Source organism: Anabrus simplex, chromosome 8, assembly GCF_040414725.1.
Source record: "Anabrus simplex isolate iqAnaSimp1 chromosome 8, ASM4041472v1, whole genome shotgun sequence".
NCBI classification, from domain to species: Eukaryota; Metazoa; Arthropoda; class Insecta; order Orthoptera; family Tettigoniidae; genus Anabrus; species Anabrus simplex.
Genome location: NC_090272.1, coordinates 81,788,636 through 81,803,894, shown reverse-complemented (window position 1 = coordinate 81,803,894; position 15,259 = coordinate 81,788,636). Strand labels below are relative to the sequence as shown.

Here is a 15,259-nt window from a genome sequence, read left to right as displayed (position 1 = left end):
CCATCATAATTATGCCTTTATGAAACAAAACACCACAAATTATGATTTTTTGTTGATTTTTAAATCTAAGTGTATGAAGTGTTCAAAAGTATACACACCTTGGATTCTCAGAATATTATTTTCAGATTTTTCAGTAATCATTTATACCCTTTTCCTGTCCCTCGTTTAAGACTATTTCAAGTTTTCACGCGCCGAACACAGTGTGTGCTTCCAGTAATGGAACAATAGGCACCTGTGAAGTGGTATATCTTGCGGAGTTGTTGTCTTTGTTCGTCACCTGATCAGACTTCCATGCAAGTATGCGAGTTCTTTTGTCCTTGTTTTGGCGGCAAAGTGGTGACAACCTCCGTTTCATTGTGAATACTGTGTGCGTGACTGTTGAAGAAGTATTTATTGCGATTATGGTTGCCAAATTTACATATTTTGATCTTCTAGGATATATGCTAATCGTGTGTTACGAAATGCGAAAGGTTTGAAGGTTTGTTCAGGAAAATACATGTGATGACGTTACCATGACTAGTTACACTAGTAATAAACCAAAATTAATTCAAAAATTTAGGGAGGAATACTCGAAAGAATGACCTTGTTTACTGCGTTCCTCAAAATCTCATTCACATGTGTTTTGTAGTGTGTGTAGCCACGATTTTTCAGATGTGCATGATGAGGAAGAATAAGACTGAATTCTGTGCTAATATGAACACCGAACTGTTAAGTGCTCTGTTAGTGCAGAGGATGCATGTCACCAGTGTATGTTTACCAAACAGGAACTAAAAGCTGCTAAGGGAGCAACTACAGTAGTCAACAAAAGAAATGATCCTTCAACCTTCACTCAGATCTGTACTGCAGATCGCTTGTTATTTATTTATTTTTTCTTGCTAGTGGCTTTATGTCGCACCGACACAGATAGGTCTTATGGCGGTGATGGGATAGGAAAGGCCTAGGAGTTGGAAGGTAGCAGCCGTGGCCTTAATTAAGGTAAGGTAATTGGTACCAGTTTTGACCAGTATTCTAATTAAATAGGAATGTAAACTTACATTTCTTATTTTAATAGTAATGAAAGGTTGAACCATTTTATACTATCTTAACTTATTAGTGAACTCACTTCAATACAGAACAATATGAAATTCTTATCTCTTTAAGTGACAACTGCTATCGAGCATGTTATTTACGTATTTATTACGAAAACATGTTCTCCTCTTTCATTTCTAATTTTCTTTACGGAACGGCAGTTCACGAGTAACACTTTTTTTTTTTTACAACTGGCTTTACGTCGCATCGACACAGACAGGTCTTTTAGCGACGATGGGATAGATAGGAAAGGCCTAGGATTGGGAAGGAAGCGGCCATGGTCTTAATTAAGGTACATTTGCCTGGTGAGAAAATGGGAAACCATGGAAAACCATTTTCAGGACTGCCGACAATGGGGTTTGAACTCACTATCTCCCGGATGCAAACTCACAGCTGCACGGCCCTAACCGCACGGCCAACTCGCCCAGTACAAGTATTACTATTCATCTCCGACATCACCTTCAAAAGTCGACGAGAGAGTTCGCAAGTGCATACCGCGAGAAAACAATACCGAAGGTTGCATTTTGTGGCAAATGTTTCAGTTTTCTTACTCAAACAGCGTCACCTAAGCTAGCTTAATCGTACTATATGTATGATGAAAACCTACTTCAAGTGACAGTAGAGAAATGATAACCTTCTCGCTATAAATTTACATGATAATAGCCTTTCCGAAATGTATCCAGACGCGAGAAAATACCGTATAAACTAACCTCCGAAATCAATGATGCACTCTGCCATATCTTGATGTATTCCATTCTTAATTGCAGTATGAAGCATTAAAATGATCAGATCAAAAATTAGATGTATGGCTTTTCAGGCATTTGCTCTATTAACCAGCATTTTGTCTTAGGTCTGACACTAGACTCGTCAGAGTGGGATGTGTCAGAACCACTGCCTGCTTGATCTGCATCCGATGACTGCTTATACTGCCTGCTCATTACAACATTTTAACATGGCACTAAATGAAACACTCCGTTTACAAATACCCACCGCAGGTGGCAGCACCAACCGGCTCCTGAACTGTTGGAATGAAATAGCGGGAAATAGGGTAGTACTGTATTTGTTTACAGTGAAAATGGTGTACTGCTGCGTATTCTGCAAATCAAAGAAAGGGAAACCAGAATGCCGTGGTATTTCATTCCATGACACGGGCGTTTTCAGGAGATCCAGTTAAAGCCATGTTTAGTTCTGTAAGAATGGGAGGAGGGTGCAATGACATGATTGACTCCCAGGCTACTCAGAATTCTATACAGAGAATTCTGAAATCCGGTATTTTAATGTCCACCGAAGTTGCTAACGTTATCCATAAACAAAATTCAAAATTTTCTGCCTCAGTATCCTCTCCCGGACTTGACAAAACAGAACCAGTGATGCCCGCTGAGTATGTACTTAATTTACTGGAAGATGTTCGTGAGTCCCCTGAGTCGGTGTGTGTCACTTTGGAAACTGCTTCCCATGCATTAGTGTGTGGTTATTTAGTGCGTGTAATCGAAGAAATAACAATGCAGCGTGCGCTTGAGTAACGTTTCCACCTCAGTTAATGCATCCCCGTTGATGAACTTAATCAGACAGTCAGATAGAGGAGGCCTGCGCTATCCCCAGCAACGATTTATTGGCCTAATTATGGGGCTACAGAAATTCGTTGAGGCGGCTCTACCGTACTGCAAGAAATCTGCAAGTCTGCTCCAGACTATAAAAAACTATGTTCTACCTTCTTTGTGCCACTGCAAGATTTTAAAGGGTTTTAGTAACAGTAAGCACCAGAACTTGTGTCAGAAACTGTGGTGGCCAAATTCGTGAAACCTCTGCCTAGTCATGTGGGGAAGTACCATACAGACAAAGTTTCCAGGTTTTCTTGTTCGTCGAAATCTCTTTCCCGAAAAGTCCTGAAGCTATCACTCTCTAGAGCACCACTTTATGCGTACAATTCTTTAATTTTTCTGTTCCTTTCAGATTTTAAATTTTGCTTATATGCTTATCCAGCTGTATTCACGCGATGACTGGGTACGTCTGGTGCTGCAATCTAGCGGCAGATTGTTTGTAAGTCGTGTTACACGTTTGAATATGGAATGAGCAGGCAGTATAAGCAGCCATCGGATGCAGATCGAGCAGGCAGTGGTCAGACCCTACCCACTGATGCTGGGGTGTATGCAGGTGAACTTATCAGAAGCCTATTTATGAGGCACAGTCTGATAACTGCATACAAGAGATAAAACTCCACAATGGAATTAATGCCCACCTAGCAATTCCAAATGGAAATTCTTAATCCCCATTTATCTCCCGTATGCAGTTATCAGACTGTGCCTCATAAATAGGCTTCTGATAAGTTCACCTCCATACACCCCAGCATCAGTGGGTAGGGTCTGACACATCCCACTCTGACGAGTCTAGTGTCAGACCTAAGACGAAATGCTGGTTAATAGAGCAAACGCCTGAAAAGCCATACATCTAATTTTTGATCTGAATTTTGATATGCTCTATTGGTGGAAAAATATCTAATTCCCTCCATGGGGATTAAGAATTTCCATTTGGAATTGCTAGGCGGGCATTAATCCATTGTGGAGTTTTATCTCCCGTATGCAGTTATCAGACTGTGCCTCATAAATAGGCTTCTGATAAATTCACCTGCATACACCCCAGCATCAGTGGGTAGGGTCTGACACATCCCACTCTGACGAGTCTAGTGTCAGACCTAAGACGAAATGCTGGTTAATAGAGCAAACGCCTGAAAAGCCATACATCTAATTTTTGATCTGAATTTTGATATGCTCTATTGGTGAAAAATATCTAATTCCCTCCATGGGGATTAAGAATTTCCATTCGGCATTAAAATGAAGCGATCGTTTATCCAGCGTTTATTTTTAACAAGTTAACAACTGTTATCGGACAAATTATTTACTCATTTATTATGAAAACATGTTCCCCTCTTTCATTTCAAATTTTCTTTACGGAACAGCCGTCGACAGGTATTACTAATCGACTCCGACATTGCCTTCGAATGTTGACGAGAGAGCTCGATAGTAGACATAGTGAGGAAGTGATACCAAAGGTGATCGATCGCATGCAACATAATTGCCGGGGTGCATAAATATTGGAAACGGAAAAAAATCATGTGCACTTAATCGCTCATAAAAATGGATGCATCAGTGATAGGGCTCTCGCTGTAACTGAAGGATAATACACAGTTTAAAATAGGAATTTTGAAGGGACAGAAAAAAAAACTATCCTTATAACGGGGTTCTTATTATATACCGTACTTGCTACATCGCTGGTGCCACATTCACTCACATCTCCGCTGCAGATTATTACGGTCAGCCAGAGATGTCCTAACAATACGCTGATCATGCTGTGTTTACTAAGCAGCTGTCCTGAACCTGGTCTACGATTTTGGGCCTATTCAAACATTCACTGTTGCTAACAATGCCACATTACAGATGGCATAGCCTGGTTGCTACACACGTAAATATTCAAAATTCTATGTACACATGATACTGTCTGGTACGTGACTTGACATGGTGCAACAGAGAGAATGGTATCATGCTACCTGTTGGCTAATATCCTTGAAACATCCATTAGATTTACTAAAATCCTCCAGTGTGGAATCACTGAACCCACATTCAACTGGACATCACTCTTTAAGGTGTTGCATTTATTTCTCTGGCAGTGTTTTACAAATCACTGGGATAGTATTTTAAGCTTTCAACTGAATAGATTGAAATGCTTCATGAATTTCTACAAAGAGCAAAACAGAGTATAGTATTAATCAAAATATTTTATTATTTTACCTGGAGGAGGTACTGCACTGTATGTTCCAGAACCCGAACTACTGAACCCCTTGTTTGCAGTAGTCTGGTTACGTTGTGCAGCAGTAGCAGACATGGGCAAAACCTGGATGCGTGTGGCATTCCATTTGAATGGCATGTTGGGGTTGTAAGATGCTTCAACAAGAACTCTATCTCCAACCACTGGATTGGAGCCTTTAACACAGCAGCTGCAACAACAAAACTCTACATTAAAAAATACTTTCTTCATATTAAGTTACACTGCTTATACAAAGGAATTACTCACATCTTAAGCTCTATTTTCAGAATGTGTTATCCCTGTTTTAGAATACCACTGTGGAATATTAGAACAAAACCTGACAGAATAAAAAAAGAACTTTTAAGCAAAATCTAACCCTTTCCTGGCCAAATTACTTAAGAAATGAATTTTTGGAACTAAACATGTTTTTGTAGTGATGGAATGTCAAGGAATGAGGGGCTATTTTTTTTAAGTCAAACCCTGGAACTGTGGGGGGGAAAAAAAAATGTGGTAACTAGATTGGCCAACAGGATACTTCTTCTGCAGGAAAGGTGGAAAAAACAACCGGGATGGCTTACACATGTGCACAATGACTTGGCAGAAATAGGTATCAAGGAGGAGGATATAAAAGAAAGGACATCATTTAGGAAGAAGGTTGCGGGATTGAGGGATTCGTCTGAAGAGCAACATGCGAAGCCACGGGAACATCTCGGTGGAAGAACGAGCAAGAAGAAGTCAAAGACTCAAGAATCTTTGGCGAGAGTGTAAAGAGAAGGGTATCAGTCTGCGTGACAGAAGGAAGATTGTGTAAACGTGGCCCACAGGTGGCCGTATCGATTAATAATAAAAATATCTCAATGGCTGTCAGTATGCCTAAGTGACACAAATGTGGAAACTATACTTCCCAATAACCAAATGCTAGCACACACAAATCAGGACATACAATGTAAATATGTGCATTCATCTTATACCACACAGAGGTATAACTAACTTACAGTGAAAATAGCTGTAACCATCATTTCAGGTAGAATTAGGAGTGTACAAAGTGAAAACCAAATGAATAATACATCCACAATTATATACTGGAAAGGTAATCTGAACACATTTGTCATGAAACAAGCTACTAATACATTACATTTTACTTTCCATGGAATTTCTGGAACTCGGTAACATAATAAAATGAAATGAAATAAAATAACAAAAGAATTCTAGAGATGATAAATAAATAGCTTAGAATTACTAACAACCATCTTCCTGGTGCAGAAAATCACTTCACTTCCCAAAAATGCATGCTCCTGGCAGCCACTACACTACACACATGTAAACAAACACGTCCAACAACCTAGAAACTGCAAATATACCAGAGCAGAATTTTTTGAGATTTTCTGATGTCCACGCCAGGTAGCAGCACAAATCAAATGTGGGAATCAGGTCACCCTTTGGCCCAATAGCAGAAAAAAATTAGAGGGATTTGTATCACCCACTGGCCACGAAAGAGAAATGGTTTTTTCAAATTCAACACAGGATGTTACATTTTATCAATAAGAGATATGATTGATAAATATTTTGAATATAACAGTGATCAACTGTTTATCTTCTAAAAAGCTAGAAATGATTTCTGAAGATGTCAGAAGTCTCAAAATCATCATCAAGAATAAAAAGTTAGGATTAACGTATATAAAAAGCAGATAAATATAGACATTTAACACAGAGAAATATAAATAGAACAAGATATATTATTACTAAAGCTGGTAATAAGGGACTCCACCATGAGAAATGGAATAAAGATGATAAAGCAGATTTATTTAGATATGAAGTTCTCGTACACAAAACCATCCATAGGAAAATTCTCAAATTACTGTCAATGCGAGTTTTATCTCTAGTATTATGACAAATTATACGAGTGCTAGCTGACCTGCACCGACTACGCACGGGTGGCCTTACATATTAAATATCTCCGTATATACTAGGTTATGCAATTCTCTATCAGGGGCCAACGCAAACAAATTTTGTTTGGAAGCCATTTCAACGCAGAAGAATATTGACAGAAAATAGTCATAGCACCTATCTAAACCATTGGATATTTTTTTAAATCTATGGTAGAATCGTAATTTATTGCTGAACATTTTAACCATAAATTATTAGAGTTACGTGTTCTAACCACATTATGATATTGTTGTGCATGTCTGGTGCGATCTCTGAGCATATGCTGTTCTTTCTCTCTTTGCGATCTATGTCTTTCATGATCTTCAGATAAATACCGTTTCATTCCAGGAAAGTTTCCCTATTCCTAAGGAAAGACTGGTTTGCCCTTTCAGTCTCTAAATGGTCTTCTCTTTCGTCATTACTTTCATTATTGCAAACTACACATAGTCTCTTAGCATTTGCTGTGTTGCATCCTATATTAGCACGTCATCGAAACATGATAAAATCGCAAAGGAAACAAAAGCAACAAAAGCAACGACTTTATCACAATCTAAATTATTGCTCAGTGCGACAATTCACTGCAAAATACAAAACTCATATGATGCAATCTCATCTTACAGGCAGCGCCAGCAGTCAAATTCTAAACTATACAGCTTGCTTGCTTGACATAAACCGTGACAGTTCAGCTAACGTACAACATATATGTATTAATTAATTATACACATAAATGTTCCTCGATAGACACTCTTATCTATTGGTGAAAACTTGAATGAAATCCAATCAGTACTTCCTAAGATTAGAGATTTCAAACAAGCAGAGAAAACTGACCGACTTCACTTTATACTATGTGTATACTTAAGCTGAGGACATACCAAAAGTATCTAGAGCAATATTCTGCCAACTACGCTTATAAGCAACTGAATTAGAGATACCTGTAGCATTCACTTTCTATTGGATGATGCAGGGTGACATAGACTCCACAACATACCGGAAGTACTGGCGAGACATGCTGGTTCATGAATGCTGCATAGCCTCCCATAATGCACAGTGATTGGTAGGAAGAGAGTCCAGAGTGCCTACATTCCTCTCAACAGCATCGCATTTTTATTCAAATAGGATTGAGGCCGGGTAACCCTGGAAGCTAGGCAAGCATTCTACCATGCACAGAATGTTCATCAAACAAAATCACCTCAATTAGGGAGCAATACCAAGTAATACCTCAACTCGACTGTCCAGGAGACCTTTTGCCATGCTTCGAGTGTCCAATGTTGCTGCTCTTTTACCAATGTCAATGTTTGTGCCCTGTGACGTGCCGTTAGCAGATGTACGCTAGTAGAACAGTCGCTTCTGCACCCCACTGCAAGATGATTCTGGGTGGTATGGTTGCTGACTCTTTGCTGTTGTCCATTATTTAATCTGTGAGTGATCTGATACACTGCGGCCCATGTATCCGTACTTACCATCTGATAATAATTAAACTTATGCTGCAATGGTCCACCTTTTCAATACTCTATTATGCAATGTTTACATTACATTTTTAACCTTGGAACTAGTTTCGGCCTTGGCTGGCCATCATCAGCCATAATACAAAACTGTACAAACACATTTAATGACTAAAACAAGTGTACAAACACAAATGACGTTAACAGGTATTAAAAGGCTTTGGGATGATCTATGTGCACAACACGTAAAATATATGATGAAATTAAAATAAGGCTCTAAAATCCTTGGATGTGTTGCATCATGTGTTAATGTTTCATTAGAGCTTCTTGTTAAAATATCTTGAAAAATTGCTGATGAGATTGTCAAAAACAGCACACGAAGATATGATTAAATACCTGGCATGTTCATAGATTGCAGCTGGTAGAAATTCACAATTCAGTGTGGTGTACACGAAGTTAACCTTTCAGCTGCGGCAAGTGGTGCATGGCCTACTGTTGTGTGCCTCACCAATGGGGAGGAGTTGAGATTGGATCGTGAGATTCCCTTCATTTGTACACTGTTGTATTATTGCTGATGATGGCCAGCCAAGGCCGAAGCTAGTTCCAAGATTAAAAATGTTATGTAAACTTAGCATAACAGAGTACTGAAAAGGTGGACCATTACAACATGAGTTTAATTATTATTGTCATCACAATTCAATACGGATCAAAACCATGAAGTTTATATCCTATGCTTACCACCTGAATTAGCCAATGGCGATCCCGTCATCAACACGCTGCACACCATGGCAGTTCACTCTGGTGGTGGTGGTTTTGCCTGAATCCACGTACTCAGGGTTCACTCTTAACAAAGTGACATGGGAAGCCATGCGGTTCCACAGCTTTGGAGATCTAACGGCCCATACACATGACATAAAAAATCTGGCTGCGAACAAATGCATTGAGATCTTGTGTCTTGCCTATCCTGTGCTCATACTCACACGGGCAGTATGAGGCCTGACATAGTCACGTTCCATGCAGTACTATTACATTCTCCAGGCTGAACACAATATTGTCTTTTCACCAAAACAGCAGCTATCTCTAATTCAATTGCTCATTGGTGTATAGGAGCATTATAGTGGATCAAGAATATGGGCATACAGTTGTGGTTTTTAACTAAAGAAGGAAATCCTGCAATGGTTATATACAGGAAGCAATACAAAAATTACCATATATACACGAATATTCTGTGCCTATTTCATCCAGAATTTAGAAAAGAAAAACTGGGATGCACGCACTATTTGAAATAAGGGTGGTATTACTTCACCTCAAACATTAGATTTCATTATACTACAGCAGTCTCCAGCGTCAGTCTGTGTGGCATCAGTAGCACATTAGAAGAGCAGTGTGGACCATGTGGTAAATATGGCTAGAAGTTCTTGTTATAGCTCGTTCATGCTAAAAACAACTTAGCATAGAAGATGCAGAGAACATTAGAAACAGCACAGGAGGAAGTAGTACGATGTCAGAAAAAGTTGTATTCATGGCTGGCAAAGAACAAAATGCAACTTCAAGAAGCAAATAATAATCGCCAGGCATTTTGTGACCAAAAAAGTGAAGCATTCGGAGCTTGAAAAAAGGCAGTGCGATTATGTAGGTGATAGAGGCAATACAGATATTCAGTTACAAGTGAAATGTGCCAACTGAAAGCATTATCTATAGCCAGGAAACTAAGCATCATGGATTTCAAAGCTAGCCAGGACTGGCTAAAAAACTATTTTAATAGCAAAGGATTAGGCATCCGGAGAAGAACTAGCATCGCTCACTAGCTTCCAGGTGACAACAAAGAAAAGGTAGTGAATTTTCATCATTATGTAATAAATTTGTGCTAGAAACATTCATATATTATCATAAATTGGTATCACAGATCAAAGTTGGTCTATAGAAATAAGAAGGAGGAATCCAGTGTGATGACAAGAAGTGGCAACAATAAAAATCGAAGGTATACAGTCACGTTGTGTATAACTGGTGATAGACGAAAACTACCACCTTACACGATACAGTAGAAGTCTGTTATAGCGAGAATTCATAACAGAGAAAAATTTATATGCTATAGCTGGATGATGTTACATCAGATTTGTTGTAAAATTTGGGGGAAAAACCCGCACAGATTAAAATCAGTCTGAAACGGCAATCAGCTTTTTTCAAAACTCACGTTTTTGTTGAAGATATCCAATCTATGATTTATTCATTATTTTTCTAATTCCAATACTATGTGAATGCATATGTTCAATTTAATTCTGAAAAGATAGAAACCTAGTAATAGACTCTCCAGCATATAACACATAACTATGCGAGTTGAGAAAGGTAGTAATCAATAGCTTATATTGTTTATGCGAGGGAAAGCCATACCTGGGGTGCCAAGTATAAGAGGAACTAATCAATTTCCAAATTTTCCAATTATAATAGGCATTACTATAAAGAAAATTATTACAAATGTATGGGCTGTAACAATTAAATATCCAGGTTGCCCCAGCTCTGCTCGAATTAGCAATCTAAGTGGCACACCCACTATACCTGCCCAAGCACGAAAGACGAAATATAATGTTCCAGTGTCCTTATGATTAGTTGAGGAAAGTCATTGTTGATTCTTAAGTTAACCGTATATGTATCATGAAAACATGTATCAAGTGCCAGTAGTGAAATGATAAACTTCCCATTATGAATTTACATGGTAATAGCCTTTCTGAAATTTAACAAGATGCGAAAAAATATACCTTTTTTTAAATATTTTATACAATTAGTTTTATGTCACACGACACAGATAGGTTTTATGGCGACAATGGATAGGAAAGTGCTAGGAGTGGCAAGGAAGGGGCCGCAGCCTTAATTAAAGTAGAGACCCAGCACTTGCCTGATGTGAAAATAGAGAAACCAGGCAGTGTTGCCAACTTAGTGGATTTTCTGCTAAATTTGGCAGAATTATAAGACTGTCGGCGGAGAAATATATCATTTAGCGGACAGCGGAATTCTAGATTTGTTATAGCAGAATTTAGTGTTTTATCCATTTTACGTTCTTTTTTATACTCCAGTCTGTCTCCGAGCTATTCCATATTTCTTGTCAGGAGCTAGCAGTCACATGAGGAAAAAATGTTATTTGGATTTGATGTTATGAGATCATGGTATCATAAATTTATAATGTGTGGGATAGGGTTCTTATCTCTCATAGTTGACGAATGACGACAGATAATGAAACTGTGAGAGAGCAGCATTTATATTTATGCTATGAAGGAAGACCGTTTAATAAACTGGCCTGTTTTGTGTGTCGCCATTGAGGAAGGGGATTCACCTAGTTTGCACCCGGCACTAAAACGCCAACAAGTTTTTGCTCGCCAGCTCGCAGGGAGGGGGTTAATCCCAGTGAAACTCACAGATCAGGTAAGTGCAGACATTTACTATTCTTCTTCTTCTTCTTATTATTATTATTATTATTATTATTATTATTATTATTATTATTATTATTATTATTATTATTATTTATTATTATTATTTATTATTATTATTGCTCATTATTTGATATCGGATTTCTTGGCGGAATTTTAGCAGATTTTAAGTAGTATTTAGCGGATCTTGAAAATATAAGTTGGCAACACTGAAACCAGGGAAAACCACCTTCAGGGCTTCTGACAGTGGGGTTCGAAACCACTATCTCCCAAATGCAAGCTGATAGTTACTGTACTGGGAGGTACACCTCAACCCCGCACATTTAAAAGAACCGCCTTAAGGAACTCTATCAAACAAAACGTGAAACAGCTACTGCACGAAGTTGGGACATTAATCAGAAGATGTCACTTATAAATAACAGAGTATTGTGTTATTTTGAAGTTGCCTAAACTGACTGGATTTATTTGTTTTGTTTTGGTTTACATCAAGAAGTTTGAACTTTTCTCCATAGATGTCATTACAAAAAAACTGAGATAATGCACTCTGGTGCAAGGTAGAAGAATTAGTGATTTAAAGTAGTTTTATGTTCATAGGTTTTCACAACTAAACTAACTTTCATTTACAGTATTTCAATATTTCAAGGCTTGCAACACTTCCTTCTCATTCTGCCAGCTTTTGAACCTGGCCAATCAGAAATTTTCTGTAATTATTTTTCAGCCAATAATAGGCTTCTTGTACCTTTTGAATTATCCAATAAAAATGAGAGGGTGTGTCCAGATTTAGTCCAGAGCCTTCTCGAAACATCCCCTCGGGTATATAAGCTGCAGCTTTTCAAGCTACCTTGTCTTATTGATCGTCGACTTACTGAGTGTGTGTGTGTGTGTGTGTGTGTGTTAAGACAGCAGGCAGAACAGCAGCCCAGGTAATGGCCACCAGTTTTATATCTCTGTAGCTATCTCCGCAGTCTTACCCGAGGGGAAGATTCTATTTCTAACTCTGTAACCATCCATTTCTTAAAAATGTAAACTACTTCTTGCTAATGTAAAAGTTCATAAAAGTCTTTAACTGTAAATCGGGGATAGAGAGTGCGTTTCCCTCTCGAGTTCCCCAATTTATCTTGAGGTGACTACGATTTTGTAACTGTTTCTCTTTCTGTAAAGCATTAATTAACCTTCTTTCTAGTCATCTCAGTAGCCTGGGATTAGCCTCTGTATCATCGGGCCATGAACCCAAGTAGGGTTTTAAAAACAGAGTTTTCAAGGAGCGCTAGTGTACGCCTCCATACATTTTGTGTTTGGACCAGTAATTTAACCTGTTCTTCTTTTCCACAAAGGCCCAGTAGTTTGGGTAACAGATACTCCTGTGTACCAAAATTGTTACTTGTAGGTTGGGCCTAGAGAAGCCGAGCAATGTAAATCTATCCTTTATGTAAACTTAAAGGTGGAGCTTGTAAGCTCTTTTGTTGTTATATAAGATATTGCTGTAACATTGAGGGGTGCCTCTGGAAGGCTGTAAAATTTGTATCGGTTGGAGCAAGGTGCTCTGTCTTGGGAGATTTCTCCCCTTGTCTATGTAAACACTACATTGCCAATATTGCAAATTTGGAAATTAGGGGCTAGAAGCCCAAATGTGTTAAATTCCCCATTCTGGGGTTTTCTATTTTTATATCAAAATTGTCATGTACCTGATACACTGTTGTTAAGTTTGATTTTCTGAAAAGAAATATAACCTTTATTTCAAAGTTTTAAAAGAATCTTTGATATTGCAGATAGACCCATTCACGCCAACACCTTCTTTCAGCTCTCTCTGAACCACAGGAACTCCATAACAGTTAAGTGACCCAAAATACAGACGAACCTCCAAAATCAGTGATGCACTCTGCCATAGCTTCAGGTGCATCACATTCATACTTAATTTCAATATATAGCATTAGAATTAAGCAATCGTTTACTTCAGGCTTTATTATGAGTAAACAATTGCTATCAGCCATGCTATTTATTCATTTATTATGAAAACACGTCTCCTTCATTTAGAATTTTCTTTACAGAACAGCACTTATTAAATGTTTAAATGTTAAACAATTAATTTATTGAAACCACCTTGTAACAGAACAGCACTTGACAGATATTACTAATCGACTCCGACATCACCCTTGAACATCAATGAGAGAGCTCGCTAGTGCACATAGTGAGAAAATTATACCAAAGATGATCTTTCGCATTCAATGTAATTGCTGGAGTACATAAATATTGATAACAGAAAAAATAATGGATGCATCAGTGATAAAGTTTTCACTGTAACCGAAGGATAATACACAGTTTAATATAGAAATTTTCAAGGGAGAGGAAGAACCTGTCGTTATAACGAGGTTCTCGCTATATGCTGTACTTGCTATATTGGACTTCTACTGTATTTAAAAGAGAAACCATTCCGAATGAATCAGTGGAAGGCCTTCTGGTGAGAATGAATCCAAGAGGGTTGATGGATAGTGACCTTGTGATTGACCGGGTGGCGCACGTTTGGCCAAGTGGCCTAGGCATGCTGATAAATTTACGCAACAAACACATAACTGAAGAAGTGCGACAAAAGTCGCAAGGGAAAAATTAATTTTGTGATTATCTCTACAGGCCTAACATCCATCGTCCAACCTCTAGGGCCCGGTTTCATCAACACATGTTAGTACATAACAAGGTGTTAAATCATTTTAACATACGATTTAAGAAAATTTGCGTTTCATCAACAACTGTTAACATTAACAAATGTTAAACTGCATATTAAAGTTAACATCAGCAATTTCCAATGTTAAATGGCTAACATTAGCATTTAGCAACCTGTTCCAAAATGGCTGCTGTGAATCTCGCTTTCGAGGCGGAATAGCTCTATTTAGATCTTATACAAAACAATCCTGATCGAAGAAGAGTTCAGCAACGTAATGATGGATGCGGAATTTCTTCATAGATACAGGTTATCGAAAATAGTCGTTGCTAAGGTTGTTGACGAAATTCAAGTGAGGTTGGAATATCCTACGAAGAGAAACTTACCTCTTTCTCCAATGTTGCAGGTACTGATATAATATGACGATTTTTTACTACTGTTATTTTCACATAATGGTCGGAGACAATGCTGGAATTTCTAAAGCTACTGTTAGTAGAATTGTTTGTCGAGTGTCTGCAGCAATAGCATCTATGAGAAGGAGGTATATAACATTCCCTTCAGTAGAAGAGCGTCAGCAAATTATCGGCGACTTCTATGAAATAAGCCGTTTTACTGATGTTTGTTCTAGGTGCATAGATTGCACACATGTAAGAATCCAATCACGTGGAGGCAATTGGGCCGAAATATATCGTAATCGGAAGGGATATTTCTCTGTTAATGTTAATGTTCAGGTGATTAGTGAACCTAACCTCCAAATCAGGGATATACTTGCTAGGTGGTCTGGTTCTGCACACGACAATACAATATTTAATAACTCCCATATCGGAGCACAGTTTGAAGTGGGACAATTAACGAAGTGATTTTGTTAGGTGACAGCAGATACCCGCTAAAAAAGTATCTGTTAACCCCATTGAAACCCTCGCGGACTTTTCCCACGCCTCGTA

The 15,259-nt window shown here is 38.3% G+C and overlaps 1 protein-coding gene across 3 annotated transcripts in view; it reads right to left on the bottom strand.

Moving 5' to 3' along the window:
- Positions 1 to 15,259, bottom strand: part of LOC136878809 (cell division cycle and apoptosis regulator protein 1) — a 351,110-nt gene that overhangs the window by 237,031 nt on the left and 98,820 nt on the right. For all 3 annotated transcript variants that reach the window (XM_067152300.2, XM_067152302.2, XM_067152301.2), the window contains one exon: positions 4,854 to 5,059. In XM_067152300.2, coding sequence (XP_067008401.2) covers positions 4,854 to 5,059 — 206 coding nt within the window. The remainder of the gene's footprint in view (positions 1 to 4,853; positions 5,060 to 15,259) is intronic.